This window comes from Cyprinus carpio, chromosome B11 (assembly GCF_018340385.1).
Source record: "Cyprinus carpio isolate SPL01 chromosome B11, ASM1834038v1, whole genome shotgun sequence".
Taxonomy (NCBI): Eukaryota; Metazoa; Chordata; class Actinopteri; order Cypriniformes; family Cyprinidae; genus Cyprinus; species Cyprinus carpio.
Window position 1 is genome coordinate 11,060,011 of NC_056607.1, and position 12,695 is coordinate 11,072,705.

At 35.8% G+C, this 12,695-nt stretch overlaps 1 protein-coding gene across 1 annotated transcript in view; it reads left to right on the forward strand.

Moving 5' to 3' along the window:
- The window catches only part of LOC109098825 (collagen, type VI, alpha 1), a 39,074-nt gene extending 33,543 nt beyond the window's left edge, over positions 1–5,531 (forward strand). Inside the window, exons 28-35 of the mRNA XM_042733901.1 lie at positions 262–298; positions 1,748–1,756; positions 1,856–1,980; positions 2,269–2,378; positions 2,566–2,752; positions 3,644–3,815; positions 3,912–3,941; positions 4,023–5,531. Of these exons, the coding sequence (XP_042589835.1) occupies positions 262–298; positions 1,748–1,756; positions 1,856–1,980; positions 2,269–2,378; positions 2,566–2,752; positions 3,644–3,815; positions 3,912–3,941; positions 4,023–4,624 (1,272 nt within the window). The 3' untranslated portion in view covers positions 4,625–5,531. The remainder of the gene's footprint in view (positions 1–261; positions 299–1,747; positions 1,757–1,855; positions 1,981–2,268; positions 2,379–2,565; positions 2,753–3,643; positions 3,816–3,911; positions 3,942–4,022) is intronic.
- The last annotated feature ends 7,164 nt before the right edge of the window (positions 5,532–12,695 follow it).

The following is a 12,695-nucleotide window of genomic DNA, read 5'->3' on the forward strand; positions in this document are numbered from 1 at the left end:
TTGTACTTTTTTTAGTACAGACCCCTTCATCAGGACTGATGTTGTATATTTATATAGTATGTGCTTGCACCCTTAAGCACAAGAAGAAATGCACAAAAAAGTGTATTGCAGTATGTGAGTCTTTGGGGAGCGTTGTGCAGCAGAATTTTCCTGTAATTAAAACAGCATGGATTTATGGCTCCATTTTGTGTTACAAAATGTTGACAGAGAAAGTCAGTTGCAGAAGCAGCCGTCTGTATTACTGTCTCTCTCTATTTGTAGGAATGTGAGATTCTGGATATCATCATGAAGATGTGCTGTGAGTAGACCTGTTTTTGTATTTACCCATGACTCACTACTCGGTTTCTCTGCCTCCATAAATGGCGTACTGCCTGTCGCCCACACTGATTTAACATCAACTCATGCCATGAAGTTAAGATGCAGCAATCCACCTAGCCAGCTCAGGGTTCACAATACTCTGCAGACCAGCAGAAAACATGCAAAAAGTTGAGTAAGGCATGAGAGAAATTAGAAAATACTTTAAGACCACCATTCATATATAAATGTGCTTTTTTCCCCCCCAAAAAAATTTATAATATGTCTAGTTAATCAAGTTAATCAAATTATGTCTTTTTTGCTTTTGAAAGGATATTCATTATTTTGTTTCATAACTCTCGTTGGAGCTGGAGCCTTTTACCCAGAATGGATTCATTTAAATGATCATATTGTGCATGTTTATCATAAATATTAGTTTTGGAAGCTTAACTTAAATATTTAATATCACCATCCGGGCATGTGAAAGCAGGACATAATCCAAGAGAGAGAAAACACTGATGCTTTGAACAGAAGTATATAAAAGTTCAGTGTAATGTTACACATTAGTTTAAAGGAAGGGGATTTGATAGTGTTAACCAATCAGGTGCAAATGTGTTGTTGGCTGCTGTTTTATATGGCCCACATTTTTTAGATATGAAGGTTCTCCCTGTACGGCCCTTGTGCATTCATTTTTGAGTTGCTATATAAAAAAACTTGACTCTTGTTGTGTTAGTATTTAATTTTATAAATGACTTTAGTCATGCAAGATTAAACACAATGATTAAAAGCAGAGTTTGAAATGTATTACTTATATGAATGAAACCTCAGGGACCAGAAAAAAAGCAGACAAAATTGTCCAAAGTAAAAAAGATCTGTTTCAGCCATCAAGACAAATAGCTCCAACCATTCATTTGAGATTAGGCTGTTTTGTGTTTATTAGAGTTTTATAATTTATTTTTTACTACCAAGCATATAACTTTTGCCTTGTTCTGTCCAGATTTTCACAGATCGGTTTATTTTACATCTGTATAGTAGAGGTTTATAAGCCATTGCTCTGTTCATTATTGCCACCACAGATTAAACACAGATTATGGTCTTTTTGAAATTCTACTTTAGGATTATAAATTCAAACATAAAATAATAACACTGTCAGGTGTTTAGGTCAGAGCATTAACTGATCTTTTGAAAGTGTTAATGAGTAAAGTTTTATGAACATTTATTATTTTCAGACTAGATTCTTCCTTCTGTGAAATAGCAAAATAGTTGTGGATCCTTAACTGTTTTGAATGTTTCTGATTTGTCTGATATTGTCAAATTTGATGCAAATGTAATGTACTTTCTTTCTTTCTTTCTTTCTTTCTTTTTTCTTTCTTTCTTTCTTTCTTTCTTTCTTTCTTTCTTTCTTTCTTTCTTTCTTTCTTTCTTTCTTTCTTTCTTTCTTTCTTTCTTTCAGCTTGCTGTGGTAAGTCCCACAACTTTGAAGTATATTAAAAACTGTGTTTTAATATAGCGTTTAGCAAGGGCATCTTCTCTATATGCATGTATTTTCTTGTTTATTAAGAATGCAAATGTGGACCCCTGGACATTGCCTTCATTGTGGACAGCTCTGAGAGTATTGGAGCTTCTAACTTTGCCATCGCTAAAGAATTCATTGTGACGGTAATGGACAGGCTCAAGTTAAGACAGGTAAGCTTCCTTTTTAGATCAACAAGAGACTCATTAACATTTCAGTTAGCTGTCAGCTTTAATTTATTAGAGTTGTAATCACCATAGACACTAAGGAAGACAAGTTTCCAATATTATTCAGATTAGCGTTTGATCGAATTGGGTTTTTCAATGATTGATTCATAAATTATTACATTTGGTCTTCTCCAATCTTAAAAGCATGGTGGTTACATACTAGATGCATGGGCTCTTCTGAATGAATTTCACTCAGTGATGTTTTTAAGCTGAGTTTCTTTATTTTTCTTTCAGTTTGGTGCCAATGAGTCTCGTATTGGCGTGGTGCAGTATAGCGGTGCCAATGCTCAGGAGGTCGTACAGCTTGGCGACCCCAACATTAAGACCTTGACAGACCTAAAACAGTATGTAATATCAACGTTCTTTTGTTAAAAGCCATAGTCTGCACACATTATGGCAAAAACAACTTCAACATACAATTCTGTGGCTTGAAGTTATTTGTTTCCTCCTCAGATAAGCTTCCATTTCGTATGCATGTCTGGTAATTGTGTCTGAAGAAATAAAAAAAAAAAAGGATCTTTTTCACTTTAGAGCTGTGAAAGAATTGCGCTGGCTGGCTGAAGCCACATACACTGGAGAAGCTCTGCAGTACTCGCTAAACAACATGATAAACAAGCTTGTGACGGAGAGGAGTGTGGTCATTGTCCTTACTGATGGACGCTCTGACACCAGAAGAGACGTTGTGCCTCTAAACGTGCTGTGCGGCAAGGGACTGAAGGTAAAGCTAATGAACTCAGACAACATAGGCTTTTTTGGAAAGAACAAGCCTCAACTTTTGGAAAACTATAAAAAACATACCTACACATATGGTACAATTCCAGTTTCTAGTTGAAATAAACACTATTTACAGTAAAAAAAAAAACAATCATTTTTATTCCTGTTCACACAAATTATGCCGATTAATTGGGATTGGGTTTTGCACAGCTACTTGCGCAAAACTACATATTACCTCAAAGTACTTTTACCATAGCATATGATTTCGACAATTGCATCACATAACCAGCTCCATGTGTATGGCTATACTGACATAGTAAACTTGCTTGGTAACGCACCTGATACAGCATTGCACTTGTGGTGCGGAGCACTCAGGTACAAGTCCCCTGAAATATGAATCACATTAAAATACATTTTGTTGCTTGATTTTGTTAAGAGCACTGGTTAGGCTGTTGCCGCAATATGTGCAGCAACCAACATAAAACATTGCCAAATTCGCACACATCTGTTTCAGATTAAGCTGAGCATGCTTCAAGTGTCTCTCACTGGATATTTAAGTGTGAAAGTGTATGCAAGTATGCAGAAAGAAATGTAATATTCTGGCAAATATAGCACATTTTTCCATACACCCTGCGTTGAACTTTGTGCTAATGAACTAAAACAGTTCTTTGAGGAGATGTACCGAAACAGCTTCCATAGAAGTGTTACTCATTATTCATTGATATGAATCGAATATCCAGCAGATGTGATTTTTGGTTAGGGAAAACTTGTGATCAAATGAGTTTGATGTTATTGGCATCCAAGTATGGTCCCATGACATGGAGTTTAATGAAGTCCACAACCAGAAAAGATGCACCGGTGGACTGAAACCTTGACTCTCTAATATTTCTGGCAGGTTGGTGGCGTTGGAGTGACGGATTATGCAGAAAGGCAGCCCAATCCAGAACAGCTTGATGAGGTTGTATGTAAAGATGATCCCAGACAAGGCTTCTCCTTTGTCTTAAACAACTTTGGTCTTCTTCTGGATGACAGTTTCCTGCAAAACCTGACTGAGAGGATCTGTGAAGGTAGGTTAAATACTGCATCTGCTGCAGATTTAGGGTGCTTTGTGGGTTCTGGATTTGATTTTGAGAGATATTTACAATGTTGTGCTTTCTTCACAGACAAGAAGTGTCCCAACTATACTTGTCCGAGTAAGTATAGATTTGAGAGCCACAATTGTTGGTGTTTTGACTATGAGATAATAACAGTTACGCCTCCTTCCTCTTGTCCAGTTTCATTTAATGACAACACCGATGTCCTCATCATGATGGACAGCTCAGCAAGCGTGGGCTCCACGAACTTCGAGATGACCAAGGAGTTAGCACAAATGCTGACTAAGCGCTTTTTGTCAGCAGAAAGAGGAGGCTTCCAGGTCCGGGTTGGCATTGGGCAGTACAGCAACAATGCCAACTTAGAGGCTGAATTTTCCTCAAACACCACCCAGGTGGTCTCTCAAATCACAGAGGCAAAGTTCCAGGATGCAGGTACACAGGTAACAAATGCTCTCAACTTCGCAATTGAGCGCTTCAGGGGCGGCAGGACGAGGAAGAAGAAGCTGCTGTTGTTTTCGGATGGTCGTTCCCAAGGTGTAAGCAACGACCTGATTGAAAAATCCGTGGACCAGGTGAGCAAAGCGGGCATTGAGCTGTACGTGCTGGCCGTGGGTAACCAGGTAAATGAGATGCATCTGCGCACCTTGGTGAGTCGAGGACGGCCCTATGACAATACATACGCCTATCGCCACCTTTTCAAAGTACCCGACTACCGCTCATTGGTCACTGGGGTCTTTTACCAAACTGTATCCCGCAAGATTTCCCTGGAGTCGAGAGGGTGATTGGATAGTGGGAGGGGTTCAGGAATAAACGGAGTGGGTGGCAATATAGCACAAGCTTTAACTGTTTTTGTTTTTTGTCTGTTTTTCATGTGAATGATATATCTGAACCTAAAATGTTTTTCATAATCTCTTACATTTCCTAAAAGACAGTAAATGATTGTGTCAGAATTCTTAAAAAATATTTTTGTCACTTATTTCTTTGTAGCTAAAGGGAATAATCAAGTCGTTTCACAGATTACGTCAATGTTGGAGTAGATTCTAGAGCTTTGACTATATTAATGTATCAAGTTGTCCATGACTGCCAGAAATTAGCATTAAGTAATATATCCACTGTTGAGGGCACAAAAAAATATTTTTTTCAGTGGTAAGGAGCTGAAATCTCTTTGATGTCATCTCTCTTTGATGATGCAGACTTAGACTCTTTAAAACGCATTTAAAAAACAATCTTGCAGCCAGGGTCCAAAATGAACACATTCTTATCAATCAATCAATCAATCAATCAATCAATCAATCAATCAATCAATCAATCAATCAATAGATCTATCTATCTATCTATCTATCCTCGACAGTATGTTTATATATACTGTCAAATATACCTGAAAAATTTATTTAAAGTAATTATTTTGGACCCTGCTTGCAACCAAGTCCTAGCAATTCTTTACTTGCATTATTCTCTGGTACACTTAATTGTTGGAATTAAAAATAAAACTTGAATATAAACTTGGTGCTACCAATGTAAACACTACACTAACTCCTTTACTTATTCAAATGCAGGTTTCTTCAAAGTGGTTTTTTATGCCTTTAACCAAAGAGTTTACCAATAGGCTTCCCATGTCAGAAATGTATTTGAGACCAGCCTCAGGGCTATTGTAAAGGTATTTGAAATAAAGGATGCTACACCCCACCACTAAGGCCTCTGTCGTGTGTCTGTCTTGAAAAACATCTGCATTCCACAACACACCAAAAGATGCTGTGAACGATTAGTGTCAGTTTAGTTGTTAAATGAGAATGTTGTGAATTGCTTTTTTTCCATAAGTGATCTCCTTGCATATACCACAAACAGTCTGAAGTATTTACTGTCTTTCATAAATTTTTGGCTACTGTACATTTTAGATTTTTACTTTAGCCAATGAATGTTATCATGGAACAGTGATATAAACTATAACTTAGTTACAACTTAGTTATTTCAGTTTTGCAGTTATTTTCTTCTTCTTAAAACTGCTTAAATAATGGTAAATGATTAAATATTATTAAATATGGAAAGGAATATGCAAATAAATTTTTGTATTCTACATTTTTGTCCCTTTGGATATTGACATGAGATATTCTGTTCATCCCATAAGGAATACATTCTGGAAAGGTTAAGCACCGCTTGTTCACTTGTTGAACAGTGAATAGGATTGCCTATACATTTGTACAACACGAACGGCAATGTATAATGCCAAGTCTCTAAAAGGAAAACATCCAGTTAACAACCACAACCCTCTGACAACATGCAATATGCCATTAGAGATCTGCCTGTGGTTTTACTATGTAACATGCTTTTCTCACTCCAAAGAACTGATATCATCTGACAAGGCCATTTAAACATATCTATGCAATTACTAGTTTAGAGGAGAGACAGGAAACAGGGCAAAAATGCATTTGATAGACTTCAGGATACACTTTTCTACATCACTACTCCAGTCTTCAGTGTCACATGATCCTTTGGAAATCATTTAATATGGTAATTTGGTATTCAAGAAACATTTCTTATTAATATTTATCTGTGTATATTTGTGGGATAAACAGTTTATTTTTTTAAATATAAATATTTGGTAACATTATAAATGCCTTTTTTGTACCTTTGCTGATCATTAAATACATCCAAATATTAGTTTCTAATATATATATATATAGATAGATAGATAGATAGATAGATAGATAGATATATATATATATATATAATCTTCATTCATTCATTCATTCCTTGTATTTAACTTTCCCATTAATTTTAAGTCTTTTAAGAGCAGGTGAATGAGATCAGTGAATGAAGTAAACTCCTGGTTCAGCTTATTTAATACCCCGAGGTGAGAAAACATGGAGAGGAAGCTATAGTGTGATTCACTTTAGCTGTAAACAAATCACATGTGGATTCGTTTTAGCCATTGTATGATTTCTCATTAATGTTCATTCCCCATAGAAAAGATTTTGAAGAACAACTGTGATTCATTAAATTAATAGTCTCACTGGATTGCTTTCAAGTAAATAAAACACTTAACATTTGCATTGAAAAGCATAGCTTAATGTCTGGCGCTCCATCCATCCATTTATCCTACCTTTAGCAGATCGTTAGTTTGTTGATGGTTAATGAACCAGTACTTTAACAAATATATTCATACGCATCTAAGGGGTCTGATTTGTTTTTCGCCAGAATCTGTTGCTATTTTGGATTATATCTGTACTGTGCTAAGGGTGTAATGGTACACAGAAGTCACGGTTTTGTATGTACTTGATTGTGGGGTCACGGTTCGACACGAGTTTGGTACAAACAGGAAATGCATTCTTTCTTTCTCTCTTTTTTCCCCCCATTTATTTTGAACAGACAGACAGTAGGCCTAGTGCTATACTACCAATCAAAAGCTTTTGAAAATAAAGATTTTTTTAATATATTTGATCCAAATTACAGCAAAAACCGTAAAACTTTAAAATATTTTTACTATTTAAAATAACTGTTTTTTATTTGAGTATTTTAAAATGTAGGCTAATTAATTCCTGTGGTGTTTCAAAGCTGAATTTTTGCCATCATTACTCCAGTCACATGATCCTTCAGAAATCTTTCTAATATTCTGATTTGCTGCTCAAATACATTTATTATTATTATTATTATTATTATTATTATTATTATTATTATAATTATTATTATTATGTTGGAAACGGCGGAGTAGAATTTTTTCAGGTTTCTTTGATGAATAGAAAGTTATCTGAAATAGAAATCTTTTGTAACATTATAAATGTCTTTATCGTCACTTTTAAACAATTTAAAACATCCTGGCTAAATTAAAGTATTCATTTCTATAATTCTGCATTCAAATAAATGCAGGCATGATGAGCAGAAGAGAATTCTTTAAAAACATTAAAACACAAAAAACATTTTGACTGCTAGTGCATATACAGGGCATGAACAGTTTTCAAGATTTAAAGAAAAAATGAATGTGAAATGTTGCTAAATAAGACTTCTGCACAAACAAAAACAGCAGAGAAACTGAATGAAAATGCAAATGTATTCCCTGACAGCATGTGGCCTCTGCTTCTCATATCTCTCAGAAACACCACGTCGAGACCCTGTGCTCCACATGATGTGCAGCTAGTGTTGCCACCTTCTCAGCAAGAGTTAAAGAGTTAGACTACAAGGTCATCTCCAGTCAGGGATTCAGTAGCAGCGGTTTATTCTTGCCCTCATCTATTGAGGTTTTGCCATGGCATCTGTTTCCTTTCCTAACTCCCGGGAGCCTACAACCACATCAACCTTTAACCAATATTGAATTATACTGTTGCTTCTAATGTTTCCTTGTAAGTACAGTATATCTAATAGTGACCACATCTTTGAGTTTTACAAAAAAGGCCATACAATTACTTGCATGCTTTTTTTTTAAATCTATTTTTTTGCTTGATTTTTTAAATAATATCCTGTTTTCCTAAGAACACGTTTTCCCAGTTGGAGCTTTACTTGGAAAAAAAGCTGCAGCTGCTATAACATTCAACCCTTATTCAAATTCAACTTTTTTTTCCCCCACTCACTGGGCAAATTCAGTCTCTGATTTTACGATTTCTTCTTACCTCAGCAGAAGCCTGAATATTTAAGTAAACCAGATCTGCTGTTTATTGTCAACCGCCAGACATTCAGCAGTTTCAGAACACAAAGTCATTCAGCATTTTGACTGATTTCAACATATTTAATTCTTTATCTTGCGTTACAACACAGTTTGCTTTAGGAGCTTGACAATAATATAAGTTCTATAGTACATTCTGCCAAATCATGCTTGGAGCACCACATACATGCCAAACCCATTTTCCAAATTCTCCTCACTTGAAATCCCACAGAACAGCACTGTGGCTATGGAAACATGGTGTATGGAGGTGGGAGGGGTTTTGAAGAGGAGGTGGAGAAGTTTGGTACAGCATGCCCAGATAATGACTCCCAGCTGGCTTTGAGCACTGATTGCCAACATCTGGAGACATGTGGTCACAGAAATATCTCGGTTAAAGGATGCAAGTCGCCTGCAGAAAAAAGTGAGCTATGACAAAGAATATAAGCAAAAGAGGAAATATGTATAAAAAAATGGATTAAATAAATATATCGGAGGAAATTGAAACGCATGTTTTGTTTACATGATTTAAAAGAAATGGGCATGCACACATGGGGAGTGAGGAACCTTTGGGAAGACGGAGGAGTAGAGAAAGAGAAGATGAGATCAAATCAGAGACAGGAAGAAAAAATTGTGGGAGAGGGGAAGGAAAGAATTGGCTTGAATGGTGCAGCAGGGTAATCCCACAATGCACTGTAATTAGCTTGAGCAATGAGAGCTGTGAGAGCTCCATGGTGGGAGTTTAGTTTAACTTAAACAAACTCCGGCCAATAGTGAACCGCAGGAGCGGGATACCAAAACTGCGGTTAAACATTTAGTCAAATGACACATGCAATCCGGTTACAACTCGTAGGAGAACCTGAGTCGCAGGGTTAAATGGGAGGGAAATCCACTTGAATCAAAACACATATTATTATAAGCATGGATCCTCACTAACATAATGGAGTCATTACAATGTGATCTACTCTGAGGAATTAATCATTTATGAACTGAACTATTCCCTGGAAAATCAGCCATCCTGATTAAAGATAGAATTAAGTCATCATCTCATTAGCTGGTTTAAAAAGTACTCAATTTTGGCAACATAAATAAATTGTTGGCTTGAATTAAGATGCAATTCATGGAACAACTCATGCAAGGAGAATCCCAGAAAAACAGGTTACAAACACCGTCTTGTTCTCCACTTTAAGAAATTGTTCATTGGTCACTGTCAAGACCAAAGGCCACCTGCTGAGAAATGTGAACATTTGCACCGACTCCCTTTGATTCGCTAAAGACTAATTAAAGGTCACAACTAAAAATCGTCTGGCCTTATAGACAAACATGAGTAATGAATATGTCTTGTTCAGATCTGCACCTGCACCATTGGTTAAAACGCCTCATCAAATGACGGTTTACAAATGCGTCCCTCCTCTGTTTAACCTGGCCAGGATGTGAGCGCAGACCAACCATCTAACAGACCACACTGTGTTTACAATACACAAGCAGATGACTCAGTGGAGCTGTCAACACACTGTACACTTAAAAAAAGGAATATTCTATGAATACGTTTTACTCTATTTTCCCATTGAGGTAATCTTTCCCTGTTGAGGGCAAGTCCATGTTCTCAAAGGGATTCACTGTTCTGAAGGTCTGTCCAGCACGAATCGTTGGTTAGGGAGAACGAGGGAACATTACGTAACAGGTTATGCTGACTAATAAACTTGGAATAATCGTGAATCGTACCATATACCAATTGCAATATCATATATCTGGTTTTAAAAAGCAGACTAAATGTTATCGTAAGCTAAATGTCATTGTAAACTATGATTGGGTTGCTACGTCTTGGTTTTTGATCTGCACAGTAAGCTCGGGTGCACTAAAAGTATGATATTCTTTTTCTAAACCTGTGGTTTTGTTTGAAAGGAAATTGGTTCTGCTGCTAATTCCAAGATTTTGAAGGAACTCTGGATTCAAACACTGGGCTCCATGATTCTGTGATGAGAGGACCGATGACACGTACACATATTCTGAGGGTTTCTCACACAATCATTCATCAGTTGCTCATATGATTAATTTTCCTAATAAACCTTTGTTTAAAAAAAATACTGTTTTGAATATCAAATTTCAGAAGAAAGAGTTATTGGGAGCTCGTTAGAATGACAGAATGAGTCCAGTTTTCCATTTAATGACTAATGGAGTCTTACAGAAAGCCCATTTTGGCCACATAAGAAAACAATCATGCTTAAATCATAATTATGACATAAGCCATAATTATGAGATTAAGAATTATGACATTTGAGTTTGAAAGAGTTTGTCATAATTATTACTTAATCTCAATTGTCTCATAATTTATCTCATAATTTAGACTCATAATTGTTATCATTTTAAAGATTTATGTATGACTATCTCATAATTTTGATTATTCATGTAAGAAATTCTACTTCTGTAATAACTGTTTTTATGACAATTTTGACTTTCAAGTCATAATTATGACTTTATCTCATAATTTTGACTTTTCATGTTATCATTTCCACTTCTGTAATAACTGCTCTTATGACAAGTTTGACTTTCATGTCAATTGACTTTTTATTTCCTAATTTTAACAGATGTCAAGTTTTTCATGTCACAATTAGTCATATTTAACTTTTTCTCATCATTTTTCAACATTTTTAATAAAAAAAATTTATCTCATAATTTAGAATTTTTTTTCTCATTTTCATTTTTTTTGTCAATTATGACTTGAATATCTTAATTTAACATATTGGAGCCTTTTATCTCAGTTATAAATTAATATCTCATATTTTGGACTTTTAATCTCATAATTACAATTTAATATCTCATAATTTTGTTTTATTTCATTATTATGACTTTTAAGTTTTACTTTTATTTTAATACATGGTACAAATGGTACAAAACTTCCAAAAACAGTTTATGAGTTTACAAGACAGTATTGAAATGTATAGGTTATCCTGTAGCAGAGTTGTAAGTAGATTTTGTGTGCTTGTAACTGGAGGAAAGTGTGGAATCATTCTTGAAGTGTTAGTCATCCAGTGCCTCTGAGACAAACCAGACTCAGTCCCCCCTCATTCAGATCCCTTCCATCCCCCTTTTTTCCCTCTATCCCTTTCTCTCCTTTTTAAGGAAATATGCAATTGTTGCCAAGAAACAGAAAAAAACAAACCCATTGCTGTTTCATGAGTATACTGCCTGATTATTCTGCTATAGTTGGGAAGAAATAGTGCTTCCTCTCTGCAGTGCACTCCACAGTGCACTGATGCTGTCTCATTTCTCTTCACACAGGTGTTTGACATCAGAATTGTTTTCAGCCAGATTTTTTTCAGAGAACACTTAAAATGATCAGATGAGGGAGTCGAAGCTTGGATACAAACTAGTACTAAAAAACAGGGAGATGCAGATCCTAATATCCAGACATAGGCATTAAATTAAGAAAAGGGAGGTGACTTCACTCCTAACTGCAGGACAGGTTTGTTTTCATCTGCTTTATTCAAAGCAGTGATCTGGACTATAGAACTTCAAGGTCAGAGATGACTCTGAAATAGATCAAGATGTATACATATTTTTGACTGTGTTTGGACTTTATATACAGTACAATGTATGTATGCATACGAACATGCCGCACACGAAGTGTTTAGAAGTCAAAGGGTAGCAAAAAACGCTAAAATCCAGCTGGAAGCTGTTGTTACTCAAGTGTGTGTGTGAGGGAGAGAGAGAGCATGCACATCTGTATACGGTTATGAGTGTGACCACGGAAATATCTGTACATGTGTGTTGTTTGATGTGTGTACGCAGTCGAGTGTGTCACTGTTTGAGCCTCTGATTTGTTAACAAATAGCAGACCTACCAAGTGAGAATCATTGTTCATTCTATATTAATACTTTGGCATCAGTTTCATGTTTATTTTGCTTAAATGCCTAATAAAACAGCTCAATTTAAACTGATTTTAATGGCCCTGTTTTATTCCACATAAAACAGACAATTAAAAGGTAGTCATTTAGGATCTTCATGCTGGAGCAACCATCACAATATACACACTTTTACATATAGGTATGACTTCAAGCAACTGTATGTAGGCTGTTTTTTTATATCAATTTCAAAAGCATTCTGATGGTAAACTGTTTGCTTATAAGGCAAATATCTTCTGTTTCTCTCTCACGCTCCCAGCCAAACATCTGTTCTGGGTGTTATTTGGTGATTTTGATTTAATGCAGCAACAAATGTAC